This window comes from Acanthochromis polyacanthus, chromosome 4, assembly GCF_021347895.1.
Source record: "Acanthochromis polyacanthus isolate Apoly-LR-REF ecotype Palm Island chromosome 4, KAUST_Apoly_ChrSc, whole genome shotgun sequence".
Lineage (NCBI taxonomy): Eukaryota > Metazoa > Chordata > Actinopteri > Pomacentridae > Acanthochromis > Acanthochromis polyacanthus.
In genome coordinates, this window is record NC_067116.1 from 36785188 (window position 1) to 36807715 (window position 22528).

General features: G+C 40.9%; 2 protein-coding genes across 7 annotated transcripts; one reads left to right on the forward strand and one right to left on the reverse strand.

The window, feature by feature from the left end:
* Window positions 1-15: 15 nt before the first annotated feature.
* On the reverse strand, window positions 16-4342 carry si:dkey-183n20.15 (RING-HC_RNF170 domain-containing protein). 2 transcript variants are annotated; one of them, XM_022195801.2, is made up of 6 exons: window positions 4104-4342; window positions 3519-3608; window positions 3046-3157; window positions 2087-2160; window positions 1898-2008; window positions 16-916 (listed from the first exon to the last, which is right to left on the reverse strand). In XM_022195801.2, exons 2-6 carry the CDS (start codon window positions 3531-3533, stop codon window positions 620-622), a joined length of 609 nt encoding a protein of 202 aa, XP_022051493.1. In that variant the 5' UTR covers window positions 3534-3608; window positions 4104-4342; the 3' UTR covers window positions 16-619. The 2 variants fall into 2 exon arrangements, with proteins under 2 accessions (XP_022051493.1, XP_022051492.1); XM_022195800.2 differs by having other exon boundaries at window positions 16-955; window positions 4104-4328.
* A 2594-nt stretch (window positions 4343-6936) lies between these two features.
* hook1 (hook microtubule-tethering protein 1) lies at window positions 6937-22275 on the forward strand. 5 transcript variants are annotated; one of them, XM_022195794.2, is made up of 24 exons: window positions 6937-7170; window positions 8624-8709; window positions 9453-9525; window positions 10307-10357; window positions 10751-10883; window positions 11191-11258; window positions 11494-11556; window positions 12900-12983; window positions 13364-13410; window positions 13769-13793; window positions 14397-14560; window positions 14638-14778; window positions 15960-16161; window positions 16310-16420; window positions 16802-16889; window positions 16975-17041; window positions 17139-17279; window positions 18596-18683; window positions 18887-18918; window positions 19036-19118; window positions 19208-19308; window positions 19427-19528; window positions 19613-19681; window positions 20566-22275. In XM_022195794.2, the coding sequence occupies exons 1-24, from the start codon at window positions 7126-7128 to the stop codon at window positions 20722-20724; spliced, it is 2223 nt and encodes a 740-aa protein (XP_022051486.1). In that variant the 5' UTR covers window positions 6937-7125; the 3' UTR covers window positions 20725-22275. The 5 variants fall into 5 exon arrangements, with proteins under 5 accessions (XP_022051486.1, XP_022051487.1, XP_022051488.1 ...); XM_022195795.2 differs by having other exon boundaries at window positions 13385-13410; XM_051947088.1 differs by lacking the exon at window positions 6937-7170 and adding an exon at window positions 7281-7401.
* Window positions 22276-22528: the final 253 nt, after the last annotated feature.

Genomic DNA, 22528 nt, shown 5'->3' on the forward strand with positions numbered 1-22528 from the left:
TACAGAACAGCCCCATAAGACAATAAATATTCTTTATTTTATACATAATAACATAAATTCATACAGTAAGTATTTACAGGGATGTCGACATCACAGTATCAATATGACAAGTATTGTTTAGCTCACTGAAATGGTGACAAAGTTGCTGCCCACCGAGAGGAGTAAAAATAACAACTTGATCACTTTTTTTGGGTAAGATGCTAACAAATGTGGATTACAGAAATACACTGGATCAATTTACAATTCCAATTGATATAATTCCCCTCAAGTCAACAGACGCTGAAGATTTTGTCTGTGGAACAAGGATTTAGAAGGCCCCAAACACTTCAGGACACAAGAACTGGAGGATTTGTAACCGTCGTTGAACCAGCACGCTGCGTAACTTTTTTATTTCAGATTTCGCTCTCACACAGGCTCTGTAAACACTTATCAAACAGACATGGAGTCTGAGTCCATGTTCTGAGCAGCTCAGACACCATCTGACGTCTTGACTGTTACATGCTGCGCGGCTGTCAATATTCTTGCATCCGCTAATCCAACCGGCTACAGCCAGAAGGAAGAAATCCAATGAAAGTCCATGCCGAACAGCTTGTACTGACGCTCTCCAGCTGCATCTGTCTCACAGTGAATTTCCCATCACTCCCTGTAAGGTCGGAGCAGAGTCTCTTCTCTCTGGCGCCATTTGCTGGTTGATGTTAATAACGCAGGTGAGGAGCAGGAAGACCACCACCAGGTCATCCAGCACCCCCAGCAGTCCACACAGGGAGGGGTCTGTTTCCAGAGAACTGTCTGATGAAGACACCTGGTCCAGAGGAGGGGAGGAGATGGACACGATGGTCCCAACACAGCACAAGGCCACCCTGAAGAGAAACAACCACACCAGGCCTCCCATGGTGCCCAGACCTCGAGCCAGTAACTGGAGAAGAAGTGGGGCATCGCAAAGGTAGTCCGTTAACTGCAGGGGTCACAAATCAGTGTAGATCATTTACACATTCAAACAAGATGTTTAAAAATCAGAGTTTTGAAAACACAGCGTCTCTCGATAGTCTTTTCATACAAATGAAATGCAACACAAAGTGCTTCACAGACAAAAGTAATAAAAACACAACAAAACAATGCAAACAACCCCCAACATCATGTTATAAATGAAGGACTCAAAAACACAAGAACTGAGGAAACACTAATCTAAATAACGCCTGCAATGACGAAGATGAGATAAAAGGAAATAAAATATCTGTTATTAAATTATAGATAGGTGAAGGGCAAAAACAAGTAAAAATGGCACATCAAATAGACTAAAATAAATAAATGAATAGAGAAACTGAAATGAAATCAGTTCAAAGAGGAGTAATATCCACAAAAGCCTGATTAAAAAGGTAGACATTGAGTTTGCTTTTAAAGAGCATCACTCAAGATTTCCTAATATAAATAGCTTTCTACAGGGGTTTATTATTTGGATCTGGCTGAAAAACGTCATTCTACACACATTTGCTGTATTTTTTTCAGATTATTCTCCTTTAGCCAAAAACAAAGCCCCTCTACTGTCTCAGTTTACTTATGTAAGAGTATATAAATGAGATCCATGAGGGAAATCAGATCCACAGAAACAAAATACACGTTCAAAGAAGGTCACATTGTGAGGTGTTAACAAGATATCTCCTTTGTCTGGTATTGGCGCTTGTATAGGGACAATAAATGCATGAAGTTGCGTAAGAGGTATTCCTGTTACCAAGCCTTTTATTGGACAAAATACTGGAATTCTCCTCCTCCTTTTTATCTAACCTGATGAAACTTTCAAGGACTCGCCCCACCTGACACCTTTACACAACCAGAAACAACCCCATTGGGAGGCGTCGATACAATGAGGTTGTGTCTGAAGGTTTAAAGAAGCTCTCACCTTTCGTGGGGCTCCAGAATAACGCTTGTTGTAGTCGGTGATTTCCCCGAGAACCTCCTTTGACCGCTGGTCTGATCGGCTCTCGTTGAATAGGTGGCACAGAACGCTGACCTGGACAATCAAAGGCATTTTTCATTCCATGTCTCACCTTAATATCTATTTATAACATGCAGACAAACCATTATGTACCTTCTGTCTGCAGAGAGGGCAGCTGATTGCATCCAACCACGGCCCATGTCTCCAGTAGGCGATCAGACAGGGGGCTGCAGGGATAAATATGCAGCTTTTTAACAACATTCTCTATTGAAATCACTGGATGTTTACGTTGCACAACTGAGAGTCATGCAAAACGTTCAGTGCTGTGTGATTGTTAATGATAAGGAAAAGAAGTGTTTGGGTGGTGGAGGGCAGGTGCAGCTGTGACAGAAAGTGTCTGCTGAAACAGAAATAAATCTGTAATCTCTAACAGATTATATCAAGGTTAAATAGGGGTTCATCTGTGCCATTATAAACACGTACTGTAAGCGGTTTTCTACTTGGAGCAACAAAAAGAAGAGTCCCTGTCAAAAACCAGACCTAAAATGACTAAAATCAGTTGCATGTCTTTCCTCGAGTTACAGTTCATTCGGAAGGCAAATTTGCCTTAAAATTACTACGCTGGCTTACTTAATCCACTAGAATTAACATTAAGGTTGTCTGTAAATTGCTCAATAAATTATGGTTACACTTAAAAGCAACAAGCCACCCAGACTTCAAGTGACGTTCTGCTTATCTTACTGCACCAAATTATTCATGTTTGTGCTCGCCCCGACTGCATTTTAAAGCAGTGAATTACAATAAGCAAGTAAGAGCAACAACAGCGAGCAGATAAAGTGACGTATTTGCTGTGATCTTCTCCACTGCCCAGGAGCAGAGCTTGAAAACCGTGGCAACAGTTAATTATTGAAAGCCGAACCGACGAGGCCCCGCGAGGCTTTAAAGCCCACTGATGCTACAGCGGTCAGTGAATGAGTGACACAAACTCAAATAGAAACACATGATGTAAGAGGTGAGCAAGTGTGAGAATGTATGAAAAATGAACGGACGTATGAATAAAAGAACAACTCGAGCCTGATGTGATACTGAGCAACTCGTGTGTGATGTCGTACCACAGAACAAATGGCCACAGTTGGTCTGGACTGGGAATCTGGCCGTCTGCAGACAGACCGGACAGTTCAGGTCTCGTCTGCTGCTTGTGGACGGACACAGCTGTGTAGGTTCCTGAACAGATGAGAGAAAAAAAGAGACAGATGTTTAAGGATGCTGAAAAAATGCTGCTAAAACTCCAATCAAATTCATTCCTGATACTGCGTGTTGTAATCTCTGATAAGCTTAAAAATAGATCCATAGTACGTGTCAGACGTGTAAACAGTGAGACTATTGGCTTTTGTTTGGTGCAGACCTTGATAAAAGCAGCAGTTATCATCTCACAGGAGCCTCTTTCAGTTCTTGTGAACTTTTCTACATGTCAAGTTTGAGAATGTCCAAGCTTTCTGATTTTCACACCAATATAAATGGTTTTAACGCTGTTTATAATAACTCAGCCCTGGAGAACCTGCAGAACATCAGCTGTGAAACTCACCTTGTGACAGCTCATGTCTTCACACTGAAGATCTGGGTGTCCCTCGATGACCCTAAACCCACTGCACCTTCAGAGCGGAGGTGATCTGATCTGCAACGTGAGGAATTTGAACACACCTTCAACACTCACAGATTTGATGGAAGAGAAACACAGGCACATACAGGAACTGAGGATTTGTGAGATAAGGTTAATGTAACTCGACTATTTTGCGAATCCCAGATACTGATACAGCAGTCTGTCAGTTTTCTGAAATGATTTCAAAGCTTATGCTGCATTTGGAGTGAAGGAAATATAAATTTAACAAGAGCATAAGTGCTCAAATGAAGGTATGATACAGTTCTATCAAAGCTGTCATCTGGCTGGTGCATTCTGACTTTAATCTCCAAATTACTTTTGCAAGGAATGTGTTAATCAGGAAAAACATACAAAATTACACAAGCAGATGATTAATATTTAAGAAAAAACATATTTACTATCAAAGTTTTTGGTTCAGAATTATTTAGGTGAAGGGAACCCGGGTGTCCTGGCTTCCAAACATGCACAACCTCATTTCTGTTCAAGAAAACACAGGAAAATGAGACTCACCTGGATTGAAATCTGCGGTAAATGTGTGTAGTAGTTCTAAAAGCAGCTGTTCCTTGTATTCGCTGTCTCCCTGAAGGAAGTGAAGTGCTGCACGACAGCATCACTTTACACAATAAATTAGAGCTGCCTGTTAATGATCAACTACACTCCAATATCAGCTGCTCTCAGAGTCTTTCTGCTTAAAGGGAGCAGCAGTGCAGTCAGATCACTACAGCAGTGTTTTGTATATCACGAGGACAACCCCAAAACACACTTACTTAACTTCACAACGAACTGTGTCTAACTTTCAGTGTAAATAAAAAAGATTCAGATCAGTTAAATCTTAAAATGTGCACTTTTGTCCCCTCAGAGTGGTCAGAGCCAAACGATTTCTATCACATGACCGCAGATCAAAGCCGAGAAAGATTCCTCCTACGCTGTTTAAGTAGGTTAGACCTGAAATCGCCAATCATTTACCCACAGTTTACTCTGCCAGAACCCTGTGCACATAGCGCTTCTCTTACCATAACCGACTGGGCTCTGAAGTCAAAAAGGTTAACAGTGTTTTCCAATGAGGGCACTTTGTGTGTAAATAATCAACCCAGGAGGCCTAAATTTTTGAAAAGCAAGTATTTTCATGAGCAACGTCTCAAATGTTATTCTAAAGTTTTCTTTAAAACTGACACAAAATGATTATCCTGCATGCTGTCAAACCTGCAAAAACACATTTGCTTGCAAAGTTTCATTGGTAGGCCATCTCCAGAATTTTATTTTCATTTTTTTTACAAAGGGAACCCATGTACAATAGGAAAGCATGAATTACAAAACATTATTATTTCCCCCAATGACTTTAAGCAACATAAAAGTAAGAATGATATTAACATCCTGAGATTATTTACGCTGAAAAATATCAACATTTGAATGCGTAATATCCTCAAGGAGCAAACTGCACTTTGAAAAAGCACAGAATTGCAGGTTACATATGGAGAACAACCTGCAATTGCAATGAAGAAATGACACAAAATACTTTAATTAACTAGATATTGTTTAAAATTGCAAAGAAGAAACATTGACATCAATAAATAACCACGTAAATAATTAACTCAAGTACAACATATAGCATCTTAACCCTACAGAATCCATGTAGCACTGAAGTTTATCGTGAAATATAATCAACAGTTCCCACCGGTGAATGAAAATGATTACATTTATCTGCATTTCAGAGTGTCTAGAACTGGACAAGGAACCCCCCCACTCTGCTTCTCAGAGTTTTTAGCACTTTATTTAGCACTTAGACCCTCAGATCAGAGAATCAATGCTGCCTAACCAAACACTCAGCAAAAAACTGTTGCTTACAGTCAAAGCAGCTCATTCAGTTCTTCAGTCAATAAGGAACTCTGAAGACAGACATTTGTATTATGTTTTATCTCTTTTAAAGTTTAGTTACTGCCTTTTATAATGTTTCACTGTCTTTACTCATGTTTTATTGTTGCTTTCAAGTGATTTCTTTCTATTTTTATGTATTATAAAACACCCTGTAACTCCAGTTTTGAAAGGTTCTGTAGAAATAAAGTTAATTATTATAGTTTTATTTCGAGATCGACTGAGGAATGACTCAAAATCCAGTAAGAGATCAGGAAACGAAAACAGCTTTTCTTTACTAAATGCCGGCAGTTCAAATAGAAGCTCTTCAAGTGAGCAGCAATGTGACGGCCCTCACATATTTCATCAGGGCTCTTCAATGCACCTCAGATAACAACGAGAGAGTCAGTGTAGCTCAGGTCATCTAAAAATAACTGATATCTCTCAGTGAGGGTCAGGGTGTCTAAGTGGCACAATTCAGCAGATAAAACAGAGGCTCATTCACTGACCGGTAAACACATGAAAGAGGCTGCTCCTGCAGGCCATGTGGGTAAAGTCCAGCTTCAGCTCTTCTACACACTAATTTTAGGATTTTGTGACATATGTGTCAGTTGGTCGTTTGCTCTCTCAGACTGTGTGCATGTCATGTTTGCACTATACATGTTGTAAGAATTCCTTGTTGCAAATTTACATTTGTTTCTAATCTTTTCCATCGTGAGGCTCCAGAGAGCACTGACACACATAGAGTTTCTTATCTTAAAGTGGCTAATAGCAGACAGGACTCACCTCTGCTATCAATTACATCTATCCTCACGTGAGATATGTAACTGTTTAACGTGAGGCAGTTTATTGTATTCTTGAGAAATGATTTACCTTCAGGGGAAGGGTTGGCATGTTGCCAGGGGTTTAGTGGCTTTAGTGGAACTGTCTCCATTACAGAAACTGTTTATTGTTAGTATTGATGGAAAAATGAGGCTAATGGGATTAACGATGCAATATTGTTTCAGCTCTAAACAATTCCTGGTAAAACTGGCTGAGCAGGATTTTTAGTCTGCTGGGTTATTGGGTGAGATTATGCAGAATTTTACAGCATATTTATATATATATACACACATATATATATACATACACACACACACACACACACACACACACACACACACACACACACACACATATATATATATACATATATATATATATATATATTATATATACATATATATATATATATATATTATATATACATATATATCATAGAATCCATCATTACAAACACAAGGGGTTTGATAATTGCTCCAGAATGTTATGTTTTTGTTCAGGAAAATGAGGGGGAAGCAAATCCAGATCAAGCTCTCTGATTGGTCACAGCATGGTTTAACGGCCGTCAATCTTCACAGATCTCGGTGCTGATTGGATTCAGTTTATATGACCCCGCCCCCTCCTCCGCTTCACGTCAATTTATCCCGTGCGCAAACTGAGAAGCTGCGGAATTCTCGTACTGTTTGCGTTATTTTATAGTGTAAAGGTCCTTCATCGGTCTTCGAGCTACGTATCTGTCGTTAGAGATCTACCTTTGGCAGCAGGTGAGGTCAAATGCAGAGGAAGGGAGCGGAAGAGCTTTGCGGACAGGTGGAAAGAAATAATATTATAGCTTTTAGCTAAAAAAAAAAGGCGACAAATGGACGACAACAAAACGGCGCTGGTCGAGAGCCTCATCATATGGGTGAGTTTATTTGCTCCTTTGAATGAGTCCTGAAGCCACTAGAGTGGTTTAAATTTAACTGTTTGGAGCTGGTGGGGGTGTCAGCGATAGTTGTCCTCACCAGCTGAGAGAAACGAGGCAAATATGAAGCGGAGTACACGGTGGACAGGTTAGCTAACAGCAGCTATTAGAGAGATTAGCTTCATCTGCTGCTCATTTCTGTGTCCGTCCACCGGTAGGAACAGCAGCGAGGTGAGGAACGCAAATCCTCCTTCATCCTACAGGGCTCTGTTGAATATCAAGTTATAACCCTGCTCATACACAAACACAACAATATCATCCAGTTTACCTTCACTGGACTTACTCTACTAATCCCATTAAAGGGGAGATATTTGTGGAATGCTGCTCTTTGCATGTTTTGTTGTGTAACTGATTAAATGTAGCTAACACCAGCCACCCATTTACCCCAGGCACAGCTAGCTAGCTTAGCATGGTTTACAGCTGTTTATCGGGGTGAATGCACGTTTTATTGGCCCTCTCGTGAGGATAAGTGGTTTGGTAGTTAGATCTCGTGTCAGGTGCATCTGACATCCTGCTGCTGCTGGATCTATCAGCCAAATTAATCACTTTGTTGAACAACAGTGTCACCTAGTAACACAGGAGCTCATCCCATGAGGGTTGCATGCCAAGAAAAAACCCTCTAAGCCCTTTTAGGTAAATAAAAGTTCCCATTTAAAGCAGGGCTATGCAAAATGCAGATGAAAGAATCACATTGCCATTAGTTTGGCAGATTGTGGGTCATGATTTTAAGGGCATATTGGTTTTGCATTTCTTTTCCACTGAGAACAATAATATGAAGATGATGATTCCCTCGTGTCTGGATAACATGATTATGTGTGTTGTCACACATTTCAACTTTATTTTAAAAAAAAAAGGATATTGCATTTGGCTATATTGCAGTTTTAATAATGTTTTGATTCATTGTTCAGCCCTTGTTCTATGTTTAAAGTTGTCCCCAAGCAGTGGACTGTCTTTAAATGCTAGAAAGTTGTAGTTATCGCCCATTTTCAACTAAAACATTTAAATGGCCGGTGGGAATGAACCTCTCTTGGTTTAAGCAGGATGTGTGTACTTCACAGTTGGACAGCTCTTGCTTGAGAAAAGGGATCTTAGATCAGGAGTATTCATCTTACATTGCACTTGAATTATTTACATATTCATTTAAGCAGGATAGATCTTGTTTTTGCTTGGCCGTTGTGGTTTCTTTGCAATCTAACCTGTCTCTATCCCTCTATCCACTGAGCAGTTCCTCTCGGTCCTCTATCTTCACCTCTCACCTTTACTTACTCTCACAGAAGTTTTGAAACACTTGAACTGTCTCTCAGCACTTACAGAACTGTGCATAAACTCTTGACTGATAAGCTCATTGCTGTTGACCAATACTCGTAATAATCCCATGTTTTCTGCCTCTCAGCTGCAGACCTTCAACACCCCTGCACCCTGCACAACAGTGGCAGAGCTGACCACTGGAGCGGCAATGTCACAGGCGCTTAATCAAATGTGAGAGAGCACCTGCATTATTTAGTTACAACCAGTTTCGTTGAGCTTGAGTAATTCACATTACACACTAAAGCCTGAAGCCATACACTGGAAACACTAGGGACAGTGTACTTTTGCCCAGATGTATTAAAACAAAAATAAATGATTTTGTCTTCCATGTAGCCCTGACTAACTGTTCTAGTGTAGCGCATAATAATCCTGATTCCACTTTAAAACACAAACATAAGACACTCCTGCTGTTCCTGCATTTCTGGTTCCATTTGTTATTTTGACAAGCTGTTTTTACTTTACATAAGCCTTCAGCAAACTTAGGATAATGTCAGACAGTCACATGATCAGTGAGTTAGTTCATTATATATCAGTTTCTTGACAAAGATTTTGCCAGTTTGCCTCACACAACAGTCTTGAATGAGTCTTCTTCTCTTTTCACTGTTACAATGTCATACTTTCCTCCTGATGCTAAACTGGCTGTTCACTATGTAAAACCCTCAGCTAAATGAAAGAACAAGGGACTGTTGAATATATTTCTGTCAAATGTAGGCATTCAATAGCTTTAGTTAAAAAAAAGTTTAGAAACAGTAGAAAAAAGCATTGAATAAAAAAATACCATCGAGAATACACTCAACATGATTCAGTGATGATAATATAATGCTAATGATTTAGTAAAGAATTTGTCAAGATGTCACATCACTAAAGTGAAAGTACTGTGTAGATTAACTATTGTTGCCCTCTGTGTGGTACAGAGACCCAGCGTGGTTCACTGAAGCGTGGCTCGGTCGTATCAAAACAGATGTTGAGGACAACTGGAGATTAAAGGTACAAAGTGCTGTCATTTTCCCTGTCCACCATCTGTCCTTTCTGACTTTACTCTTTACATTGTCTTGATTCTCTGCTTGCTCCAAAACCTCTAAACTGCCCTTGACACCAACCTCCTCCAGAGGTGCTGCTTCTGGCTCAGCCCACACTCTGACCCTGTACTCCTCCATGTGTCCATGTTTGTTTGTAATATAAGGGGGATTTAAAGCAACAGGCGCGTTCTCCTTTTCTCTTTGTAATGGTCTCTGCTGCTGCACTTTTTTCTCAACAAATTAGCAAGAAAATTACTTGTGTGAATAAAAAAAGTAACAGCAACTGAATTCCATTTAATTCTGTCAGGATAACTATCATGTTTTTGTTCATTCTAAATGGTTGTATTTATATAGCGCTTTTATCCAAAGCGCTTTACATAATGATATGTCACATTTACCCATTCACACACACATTCACACACTGATGGCGGGAGCTGCCGTGCAAGGTGCTAACCACAACCCACCAGGAGCAATTAGGGGTTCGGTGTCTTGCTCAGGGACACCTCAACATGAGCACGACGGGCCGAGGATCGAACCGGCAACCTTCCAGTTACAAGACGGCCACTCTACCCACTGAGCCATGCCGCCCTTTCATTCTGGTGTTATGAGTCTTTTTTTTGGGACTTTGTTCAGGTTTTATTTACTTTATCCACTTTCACAACTCCAAATGTAACTTATGATTGGTCCTCTTGCTCTATATTCTAAACAAACCTAATAATATTTCACAATCTTGTGTGTGTTTTCCTCAGGTGAATAACCTGAAGAAGATCCTTCAGATGGTGGTTGACTATTACAATGAGGTATGAAGTAAACAACACACCCCTTCTTGTTGTAAAGTGAATGCTGAAAACACCTGCTGTCCCCGTGACATGAACTCCATGCGCTCATTCAGTTCTTTTGCAAGGTTCTATTATGCACTGTTAACAAAGCCCAAGGAGACTTGACTAAAAGGCAGTGCAGCATGGGATCAAAATACACATTAAGCAGCTGAAGCTTGTACACAAGGCATTTTCAATGTCATAAAGCACAGAAATCCATCAATTTTTGTATTTATTTTGCTGTCCTGTACTACCTCGGCTGTGTTTACGTGTTGCTTTGGACGTTCGTGCAATTTGTTCCTGTTTTTGTGTTCATTCTTCTGCCTTGTGAAGTGTCAATATTTGGTTTTAGTACATACGTTTGTGTACCATCAGGTCTTAGGCCAGGAAATCTCCAACTTTCCCCTGCCTGAGCTGTCCCTGGTGGCAGAGCATTCAGACCCAGTGCAGCTGGGGAGGCTGCTGCAGCTCATCCTGGGCTGCGCTGTCAGATGTGAGCGCAAACAAGGTATGTTCTATACACAAATCAAACCCTAACAGAACCCATGTACAGACGTATCTACACTATACATGTGTTGCCCAGTATAGATTGGGAAGGGCTATTGTTGTCGTCAGAATGCAGTTAGGTTAAAGCCATCAGCCAAACAATGATTAATTATTGCCCTGCCAAGCCACAGACAAAGGCAGAGCTCATGAGGCAGCCTGGCTGGGAAACCAGTGAGGACAGTGTTGCATTTGGAAGCTGCTGTGCAAGATTGTATAAAAAAAAAAAAAGTGTGTATGTGTGTCATGAATCTCTCTCATAATGTTGCCAGAATACATTCAGATCATCATGACCCTGGAGGAGTCTGTGCAGCATGTTGTCATGACAGCCATCCAGGAGGTCAGTTCATCTTAATACCAGATTTTTACCTCACTCAAGTAAGATGCATTAATAATATCCAGAAAAGCTTTGTTGAGCAGTTGTACCTTTCAAAAATGACATGTCCTAAAAGGGCCTCAGCAGAAGGTGTTGAAGGAGGGCAGAGTGCATGCTTTCGTGTGGTTAAAATAGGCTGAGGCACTGAAGCTCTTTTAATGAGTGTGTGTAATAAACCCAGTGACATTTTTCCCCTCAGCTCATGAGTAGAGAGACCATGGGCCCATTTGGAGCAGAGCTGTCAGGGGACTTGGAACAGCAGGTCAGTGTTATTACGACAGAGAATCCTCTGAATGGATTCATTAATGTTGGGACTTTGTGCTGTGAGATTCTCTAATGAAGTCAATATGGAAATGCAGCTCTAAATTCCAGCTCCAAAAACCTTAAAGTCGTTCAGTCTGCAGTAGTCTACCTTTGCTGTGCCTATCAAATGACTTGAACATGTAAACCCATCAGCCACAGCATTGACACCACAGAAGGAATAGTGAATAACCTTGATTTTTCCATTATATTAGCACCTGTGAAGCGGTCGGCTGTATTAGGCAGCAAGTGAAAGGTTGGTTCTTGAAGTTGATGTATTGTAGAGAGGAAAACGGGCAACGTAAGGGGTTGAGGAACATGTCTGAAATGGCTGCCCTTGTGGAGTTTTCCTGATATGAATTAGTTTGAAAAATACCAAAGCGGTCCAAGCAACACGATCACGGACACCCAAGGCTCATGGATTCTCATTTGAATTGGCCTGAGAAATGGATACATCACATTTCCTTCTATGATTTTCTTTTACGAGGATACGGACTTGGATTCTGGATACACCCACCTAAGCATTGTTGCGCATCATCATGGCAGCTTTGTTTGATGAAGTTGGTGGTCTGTTTTACCTCAATGTTGCTTCCGTTCACACTGTAAAAATGATTCAGAAACAGTTTTAGGAACATTTCAGAGAGTTTAAGTTGATGTCTTGGCCTCCAAATTTATCAGATTTCTGCCCGGTTGAACATCTGTGGCATGTAGTGTGAAAAGCATTGCAATCCATGGATGCCCCCCCTCACAACAAGAAGGACCTGCTGCTAACATGTAGGTGCCTGAACCCACAGGACACCTTCAGAGGTGTGTGGATTTCAGGCCTCAACTTTTTGTGGTACCAAAAGAACTTGGACAGTATTAGGCAGGTGGTTTCAAAGTTGTGGCATATCTGTGTGATTGAATACTTGACCGGGCAGCTCATCATTGTATTTCACACTGTGCCCACCACTGTGCAGAGAATCCCAGAGCTCACATATTGACATGCGCTGCACACTGTAGCGCTCTGGGCTCAGCAACCTCGACAGGAAAATGAAATGAGGGATCAGTCCTGTGTAACAGGCTTAACATTGGGTAAAAAAAATGAAAATTGCTATCCCTTGATGATTTCACACTGGTTTTACTTCAGTCAAGTTGAAAAATATGTAGTGCACGAACATTAGTTGACAGTTGAAGAAGGGTTTAAGAACCCTTTGAGCCTTCTGACTGGAAAAAAGGCAGTGAAAGGAGTCTTTCTTTGCTTTTTCTGATGCATGTGGCCAATATATTATGCAAGTTAATTCAACTTTTTATTCATGTATTCAGCTTAAAAAAGCCCTGGAGGACCTTGGTGAACTTCTGACAGAAAAGGAAGCACTCACCCAACGCTGTCAAGAGCTGGACATGCAGGTGAATACAAAGCTCACACGCGCTCACACACACATGGACTCCTTTGAAAAAGAATTGCTGTAGAAAAATATACATCCATATCATTAATGCCAAGCTGTCCACCCTCTGCTCCGTCTTGTAAGTTGCAGATTTTCAGCTCTTCTTATGTACACACACTCACGCATGCCTTGGTAGAGCATAAACAGTGGTTGTGTAATTTGCTGTAATGCTGGGGTCCATTGTCTGGAGCTGCTGTGGCAGAATAACTGTGGGCTTACAGTCTGGGCTCTGCTAGTGTGGGCCCACACTCTCCCACTGCTAGAAGGCCTCAGCAGCACTGTAGACTGGCAGACTAAATTTAGCAGACCCACTGATCATCTCTTCAACTGGACTCTCGACAGATTGATTTGTTCTGTCCCCAGTCTTGCTCGTCTCTCGTCTCAGGAAGGTAAGTCCAAGATGGCCGACCGTCGGGCAAAACTAAACCCATCTAAACCAACTGCTCAAACGTTTACTCTAACTCGGCTAACAGACGGCTCAATGTGGGTTCTGTTCGAGACGAGACATGCAGCGCTTTGTCAGTAATTTTCTTTATTATTCCAGTAATTCATACTACAACATCTCTGTTATATTAACCATTTGTCATCTTGTTTTGGGGAAACACAGCATCACATTATTTTACAATTAATCTTTGTGTCACACGGTGTGGTATCATTCATAGGATACATATTGCAGATAATTTAATATTATTGGGTATAAATATGCCATTGGACTGTATTGTCATGACTGTATGTAATGATTTCAAGCAAACTGAAATCTGACGGCAGAAATGTGAGTCATATATTTTACGTGTAGTAACTTTGCTGTTGTATTGCATGAAAGTAGAATACAAATTGCACATGTAAGTTCATTCTGTTGTTTGACATCCATTTTTCATGTGTATTCTAACAGTGTCGGTTTCAACCACACAGTCCAGCTTTATGTAAAAGTGTAAATTCTTATGTTAGTGGTCTTATTCCTCGTGGTTGTTGTCATCTACTTTGTGAGCATGCTGTTAGTAGGACTTTAACAATAACATACTCGGGTCTGGTAAACTGGTAAAGCAGACTTGAGGAAATGACCGTGGAGAAGGAAAACTAACTAAGTGTGAATTAACATGTTTGCTTAAAGTGCCTTTTGTCTGTGCTCTGCTTCCAGCATGGATTAACTGCACTGTTTGCTTAACAGCTGGGAGAGGAAGAGAGTTATTTGAAATGGAAAGGGTGGATCTTCTGATGCTCAGATGTGACTTTTTTGCTTTGCATGCAATAATTGACTGAAAAGAGAATTAACATCATGTTTTTTTTGTCCTTCTCGGCCGTAATTCCCCTCATTGTTGAAAATATGCTTTCTTGTGAGTGAAAGTGGCTCCCTGACCTCGTTGTCCCTGGACAGGTGGCTGTTCTCCAGGAGGAACGGAACAGTTTATTAGCTGAGAATGACGTGCTAACAGACCGAGCCAATCAGCTGGACACGTTCGACGACCCAAGCACTCCCTCAGGAAGAAAACACAATCAGCTACAGCAGCAGCTCGAATCACTGCAGGAGGAGAACTTCAGGTTTGCTTTTTTTAAATGAACCTCAACTGTCTTTTTATGATAAAGTCCAAACAGTCACATGTGTTTGCTTCAACTAGGCTGGAGGCTGCTAAGGATGATTACCGGATCCACTGTGAAGAGCTGGAGAAGCAGCTGATTGAGGTTCAGCACCGTAATGACGAGCTCACCAGCCTGGCAGAGGAATCAAGAGCTCTGAAAGATGAACTGGATGTCTTGAGGTTTGTGTTGATGGAGGGGGGGGGAGTGTGCTGCAACAGGCTGAGCAGATTTGGAAAAATATTATCTTTTAATGCAGAGTGCAGAGCATAAAAGCACCTGACAAGGTTAAAAAGCAGTGCTGGAGGAACAGTACACCTGCAGACATCTTAATGAGAAACTAGGAGACAGCTGGGTCAGTGAGGTGGAGAAGAAATGCCAGACACTGCTTTTCCACCACAAAAATTCTGGCTCGAGATTTAGCTCTATTCTGGTATCGTGGAACCAGGGCGCCACCGTGTGAACCCGCTGGGTGTTCACCAATTCATAACAGACTTTTGTCCTTCACAGCACATTTATATCAGAGAAAATGAAACAGCATGGCAGACCTGGTATTGTTTACCTGCAAGCTTTTATTGCAAAAATGTGCTTCAGTTTGGTCAAACGGAGTTAAACGAGCCAATAATGAACAATGAGTTTGTTCAAGAGGAATGGTGCATAATTTACTTTTCAATTTTTTTTAATTTGCAAACTTCATAGCTCCACCCTTTAAAACAAGAAATGCCCACTGAGGATGTTGTCTGGGTTTGTGCTTATCAGGCGCAGAACCTTTTTAGTTTTTTGGTGGAAACACATGGAATTAGTTCAGATGACACTTTACCCTCAGTCAGTCTAGAGGAGCTAATCAGTGAAGCTTGCTGATGCTGTGTTTCTTGACCTTGACGGTGAGAGCTGATTTTTTTTTGCTTGAGCAGAAGCAGCAAAAACATCAACTCTCAATGCATTGTTCTGACACAGAGCAAGGTAATACATTTTAACAAAGCTAAGGCATATTTGAAACCCACCATTCTTTGTCTGCGCTATTGGAGATCATAGATAAGGCTAGTATCTGAAGTAGTGTTTTATTACAGTTGAAACTGAGCACCAACTGGGAATCAGTTACTTAACAAACAAACATTTTTTTTCCTCAGGTGTGAACATATGTTTATTTTCCACCATTTCATATGAAAATATAAAGTTGCCTTTGAAATTGACTCTTTACCTTAAATCTTGAGTACTGCAAGTTGTTTGCAGAGTAAGTAGCATATCTGATGATGCTTTTCATTTTTTTTTCTCATCTCATATTTACGCTTGAAATAAAGTAAAACACCCGTCTTATGATTTTGTTCACTGACATTTGTGTTTTTGTTTTGAAATTTTACAGGAACTGTTCTGATCGGGTGGTGATGCTGGAGGCCTCAGTGGAAACCTACAAGCGTAAACTGGAGAATCTGGGTGATCTAAAGAGGCAGATGAAGCTGTTGGAGGAGAATAATATGACCTACATGCAAAACACCGTCAGTCTGGAGGAAGAGCTACGCAAGGCCAACGCTGCCCGTGCTCAGCTCGAGACGTACAAGAGACAGGTGAGATATGTGCAAAGCGTGGTTGGAAACTAAAGGGAAAATTCTCACAGTTTTCTGAATCTCCCACGTTACAGATCTAGCAGAGATTTCTTGTTGTCGTTTGCTGGGAAAGCATGTTTTAGTGCCACACGTTGTTTTGCTTGTTTAGGTCCAGGAGCTACACAAGAAGCTTTCTGAGGAGACCAGGCGAGCGGACAATCTGGCTTTTGAGATGAAAAAGTTGGAGGAGAAGCATGAAACTGTGATTAAGGAGAAAGAGGTACAACAGACTCAGAAACAGCTTTAATCCCCAAGCTGTCAAATATCTGCTCCCTCCTCCCTGAATGACATCACATACCTACAAGTGCAATATTTATGTCAGTGCAATTCATAACCATGTGTAGAGCAGGTCTCTATCCACAAATCATTTCCATACTGTATATTTTTGAGCTTATGTTGTATATATTTTTTTAGGGTGTGTCATATAGTTTGTTTTTAATGCTGCTATTCAGAGAGTACTTAACTGAGTTTCATTGATTTCTGTAGCAGTGACAAAGATCTATTCTATTCAATTTTTTTTTTTTTTGCCGTTTTTAACTCTCCTGTGGTACAATTCTTTGCTAATAGTTGGCTTGATGGTTTACAATCTTTCCTCCTTTAGAGGACCATCATTGAGAGAGATTCTCTGAAGGAAATCAACGAAGAGCTGCGATGCACTCAGGCTCAACAGCACCAGCTCTCTCAAGCAGGTATCTCTGCCAGTTTCTACCAGTAATTACACTGTTTATCCGTGTTGATTTGATACTCTAAAGTTTACATGCTTTTGTCACACAGGGATGCTTTCCTCTGGCAGTCCCAGCCATGATAACCTGGCAGCTGAGTTAATACCTGTTGAGTACAGGTGATATCTTATTGCTGTTACTGCACATCATATGATTTGTATCTAGTTTGCTCCAGCGGGGTGTGTGAGTGCTTACTTTGTTTGTGCGGTTGTTTAGAGAAAAGTTCATCAGGTTGCAGCACGAGAATAAGATGCTGAGAGTGCAGCAGGAGGAATTTGAGCGGGAGAAGATCGCTGCTCTGCAGACTCAGCTGGAGGAAGCTCATAAGACTCGCAGTGAACTGGACACTGAGAACAGGTTAGCAGAGTTCATGTCTGATGTGAGTTAACTAATGACATCTGATAGAGGTTCTGTTCTCCATATGTTTCTGTTTCTGTTTTATAACTGTCATGTTGTCTCTGCTGTATGGTCAAGGTGGAGCTATGATTCTACACCAGTGCACTTTTTCAAAATCTGTGAATATCTCCTCACAGGTCTGTGTGCGATGGAGGAAAAAAAATTGCACACAGTCCTGGATCTGTAAACAGATATTCCTTCTCAAATCGTTAGGGGCTGTCCACTCAACCATCAAGCTGAGAAAAACATTTTTATTACAGGCATATAATGTTGTTTTCAGTCATTTCAGACATAACATATTCAGCCCGTTGCATTCTCCTCCAACTAGAGATGCTTAAAGGTTTTAACCTGGTAAAAGGCTGTTTTGACCTTTTCAAACAGTTTCCCATTTATGAAAGTTAAATGAAAGCAACTTTTTCATTTTATAAAATGAGCTAATAAAAGTTAAATAAAACTAGAACAGCCCTCAGTAGATGGCAGAACCACGCCCAGACCTGTAACTCCACAACTGAGCAGGGGACCTTAGACCGATCTTCAGTGCCAAGTTTGATTATCCTGACTTCAGCACTTGCAGAGATATCTGAACGGACATACACACACACACGTACTTACCCAGCCAGCCAGATACCGAAGCGATTGCGGTAACCCCGCTGACGTACACCTCAGGCGTGGTTAAATAGCATTTTTTTTGTGATCAAATATTTCATATTAATATTCAGTTGTTTTGTTTTTATTATTGTAACATGTAGCTACATATGGTACAGAAAATCTGACCAGTTAATTCCACATTAGCAATTTCATTATTAATTTGTGCTCAACTTTTCATCATAGCGTCAACATAAATTTCAAGCCATGCATAATTGGACAGAATTTGATCTATTTGTCCAGTACTGCAGATTCTGAATCAACGGAATGATGAGCAAATACCCAGCAAGAAGAACTAAAAATTTGATGATTTCTGATTTGAGATGTTATGACCATAAATGGGTAACAAACTTAGTGGTTCAGAGTCATCCACACAACACTATTTTAGCCATTAGCCATTTAGCCATCTGTGCATGTTCCTTGTGCACTTTTGTCCTCTTGGACAGGACAGGAAGATAGGGGCAAGAAGGGGAGCAAAAGAGGGGGTGAATGTGTTAGATGTTAAATCTCCTAAGTGTCTAAATATAGACTGTCTTTTTGCAAAATCACAGACTCCTCCCTTACTTTCCTTTTCAAACATGTGCTTCCTACATGTTAACATTTCCTTCCTCTGCGTGGTGCTTAATCTCCAGATTGAGCCGAGAGCGGATCAGTGAGCTGCAGCAGCAGGTCGAGGACCTTCAGAAGGCTCTGCAGAGTCAGGCAGCCAAACCCGATGATGTAAGTGTGCCAACGTGCCCTGGCACCAACACAGAGGAAATACCCCACAGAGTTCATCTTAGACTGAAAATCACAGTGTGGCTCTTCTGTCAAAATGTTAAACCGATAGCGAGGTTAAAAATCACTTTCATAGAGAGTATTTGTTTATTTTGCCGTCCAAAATGATTTGCTTTAATGACTTGCGCTTTCCTTTTTATTTTCAGTCAAACCTGAAGCGGAAACTTGATGCGCACATGTAAGTGTGGCTCTGGTTTGTGCTGGGAAAAGCTGAGTGAAGCAAGATGGATCTGTGTGTTCTCCAGGAGGTGGAGTTGAAGAATCTTTTTTTGTTGTTTTTTGTTTTCCCCTCCAGGGTCCAACTGAACGAGGCTCAGGATGAAATCATGAAGAAGAAAGAGCTGCTGGAGGACCTTCAGCCTGACAACACTCAAACCTGTAAGTTTTATGTAGTGTAATCATCACACAACCACCGCTACTCTGTCAGCACGCTCAACAAATCAGAGTCACAATTTCTCCTTCCTAAGCCTTGAAGGTGGATGAGCTGATGGCTGCTCTGAAGAAGAAGGATGACGACATGCGGGCCATGGAAGAGAGGTACAAGATGTACCTGGAGAAAGCTCGTAATGTGCGTACCGTTTTGAAAATGTATTTAATTCTTGCATAAATCTTTAAACTTGATGATGAGTCCAGTAGTTGGGCTATTTCGTAGTATTTCACTGTTGTTCCTTCCTTCCTGTTTGCAGGTTATCCGAGCATTGGACCCTAAGTTGAATCCTGCCACCGCTGAGATCCAGGCTCTCAGGAACCAGCTAGCAGACCGGGACAAGCAGATTGTCAACCTGGAAGTAAGTCGGCACTCAGTGTTTGTCACCTGAATATCCAGGAGCTGTTTTCAAATCTAACTGATGCTTGACTGATTTGTCTTCAAGCGTCAGTGTGAGCAGGCCAGGCTGAGAGAGTATGAGGAGAAGCTGATCGTCACAGCCTGGTATAACAAGGTAAGAAAAAGTCACAGCAAATGATATGTTGCATATTTACAGATGAGTGACGAATTAAAGGAAAAACAAGCAAAAAGTGTCTCGGTAGGGTGTGAGGCCACTGGGACAGATTCTGTTGGAGGAATGAAACCCCATTCTTCCAAAAGATAACCCCTCATTTGCCGTTTTGATGATGGTGGTACAGAGCTCTGTCTAATATTTAGGTAGAATCTGCCATAGGTGTTCAGGTCTGGTGACTGCAAAGCCATAGCATGTGATTCACATCATGTTCCTCAAACATTTTCGTGACTCCTTGTGCACCGAGAATAAGAGATTCATCACTTTGGAAGACACCGTGCATGTCATGATAGAAATATTTCATCATAGCATGAAAACAATCACTCAGAACAACTTTGTGTTAGTTTGCAGTGATGCATCTCCAGACATAACACACACTATTCAACCCCTTTTAAGATTGCACTGTCTTCAATAGCAGTTTGCAAACACCTTGTAACTCCAGTTTCAAAAGGTGCTAGAGAAATTAAGTTTATCTTCTTCTTTTCCTCCTCCTCCTCCTTCTTCTTCTTCTAGCATTAGCATTATTTAGCACAACAGAGCGACCAGATGATGTAGGGATCAAGGGTTTGGATTTTTACACCATGTAACTCTAGTTTCAAAAGATACTAGAGACATAAAGTTGATCTTTTTTTTTCTTTCTCTTCTCCTGCTGCTTCTTCTCCATCTTTTCCTTATAGCATTGACATTGTTATAGCTTAATAGAGCCACCAGATCCCCTCACTGTAGGGATCTAAGGTTCAGATTTTTTCCTTTAATGTGTCACCCGTCTGCACATCCTGCCTTTTATAATCTGATTTGCAGTCAGCCAGCTGTTTCTCTGTCCTCAGAGTCTAAACTATCAGAAGTTGGCCATCGAATCCCGCCTGGGGGGTCGCACTCCCTCCGTGTTATCCCCGGCCCAGTCCTTCCTGTCGCAGCAGCGGCAGGTTTCGAACGCCCCACGCCGAGCGCTGTCCATGAACGTGCCAGCCACTACCTCCAAGTAGACCACGCCGCGGAGCCAAACGTCTTTCAACGAAAGCAGACATCCTCTCTCCCTCCCACAAGTGAGCACTCAAGTGACCTTATACACATCTGCTCTCTGCACTTGGGGACGAGTCAAGGATAAGCTGATTGGGATCAATGAGCACTAACTTGTCAAACACAACCCTAAAGGTCGCCCACCTGAGGCTGTAGTAAGCTGTCCCACTATTTCCACTAGCCTGAAAGCTGACCTTACATAGCACATTAACCCACAACCTGCTTTCACCTCACTGGCTCTAGTAACGCACAATTTACCGCGTATTCCCATTTTGCCCTCGTGTTTGTGCTTTATCGCCTGCAGACTCAGCTAAATACTTGCTATAATCAGTTTAGCCTTGTCTCATATCCTGTCGTAGTTTGTCAGGAATGAGAGAAATGTATATGACTGCTTAGCATTTTTGTTCCAAATTAGAGCCTATTATAAGTAATGAATGTGATTTTCTTTTTAAAGGGTTACTTGAATGCTAATCAACTAAATGTGACTTCAGATTATTGTAAGTACGAACTGTACCGTCATACTATGCAGTGAAACGGGGGTACTGATATTGTCACCCAGCAGACTGATGAAACAAGCTCTGCGAAAACGCTAAATGCTATATTTGGTGCTGGCCGCCAACTGCTTTTACGGATTTAACATCAGTCTCCTACAAAGGTTTTACTAAAATGGAACAAGCTCCATCAAATGAAGCTGTGAAGATCCTACAAGTCATATTAACCATAAACAACCTTCGAGGTGCTGCAGCGACAAATCTTCTAGAATAAATTCAGGAATTGTGTATTTATCGATTATTTTCTATATTCCCAGAGTGTGATTTGACCTCTGCACTGGCAGCAAGTTCTCAGTAACTTTCTATTCACTGAATCTTGTGTAGTAAAGAGTAATCAAGACCATAATCTATGAAGTTGTACAGTTGTAATGTAAATGTGATTTTACCACCAGCTTTTGATCCAAATGTCAGAACCAGGTTAATCATTCATACAGTACCTGCAAATTGTAACTTGAGAACTTCAGTGGCTGTAGTCACTATTTAATCGGAGAAATGTTTTCAGGCCATTTAGTATCAGTTCGGAGTAAAGAGCGCTGTAGAGAAGCAGGTAATGTCTTTGATATTGTGGTTTATTAGCTGTCTGATGCTACGGAGTTTAAGTTTCACAACAGAAAATGGCTGTTTGATTGCCTTCTCTCTTTGTATGTTTGCAGCAACACTAAAGAGGCGTTCTGTTGTCACGGTTTCGCTTTTGTGATGAATAGATGTACATTAAGATGCTTTGATTTTTCCTTTTGCTGTGGATGATTTTTATAGATTGCTGATTTCAAAGCAGTTTCACTCATAAAAATAAGAAGTCTGATCAAACGTAGCACAGCACAGAAACTACATGAGAGGAGTCGTATGTTTTGTGTGTAAATGAAAAACATGAGAAAGGCATTATGAACTTTATGGAATTTAGGAAGGTAAAATTTTAAAGCCTTTGGTTTTCTGTGAATAAATAAACTCTTTTTTTCTAAAAGTGTATTTTACATTCAGTGGTGTTGATCTCAGATTGGGTCCAAAGATTAAAAAAAAAAACCCTCATCAGCATGTTCATGTGACAATAAAGCAGCAATTTACAACTCAGTCCCATCGAGTGAGATCCATCCAACAAGAAAGAAAAATGAGAAAAAAATCTGGCCTTTCTAAAATGATTATTTGTATAGTTTGCAGTAGTCCAGTGAAATTGAATCACTCATAATATGACAAATACAAAATACTAGACTTCATTGTGAGA

Coding starts and splice junctions, on each gene's coding strand:
- si:dkey-183n20.15 (XM_022195800.2), bottom strand. Junction 2,161..3,045: donor CTGTGGCCATTTGTTCTGTG/GTACGACATCAC, acceptor TTATCCCTGCAG/CCCCCTGTCTGATCGCCTAC. Junction 956..1,897: donor ATTCTGGAGCCCCACGAAAG/GTGAGAGCTTCT, acceptor TGACCCCTGCAG/TTAACGGACTACCTTTGCGA.
- hook1 (XM_022195794.2), top strand. CDS start 7,126: ATGGACGACAACAAAACGGCGCTGGTCGAGAGCCTCATCATATGG. Junction 14,561..14,637: donor CTGCAGGAGGAGAACTTCAG/GTTTGCTTTTTT, acceptor TGCTTCAACTAG/GCTGGAGGCTGCTAAGGATG. Junction 17,042..17,138: donor TTAATACCTGTTGAGTACAG/GTGATATCTTAT, acceptor GCGGTTGTTTAG/AGAAAAGTTCATCAGGTTGC.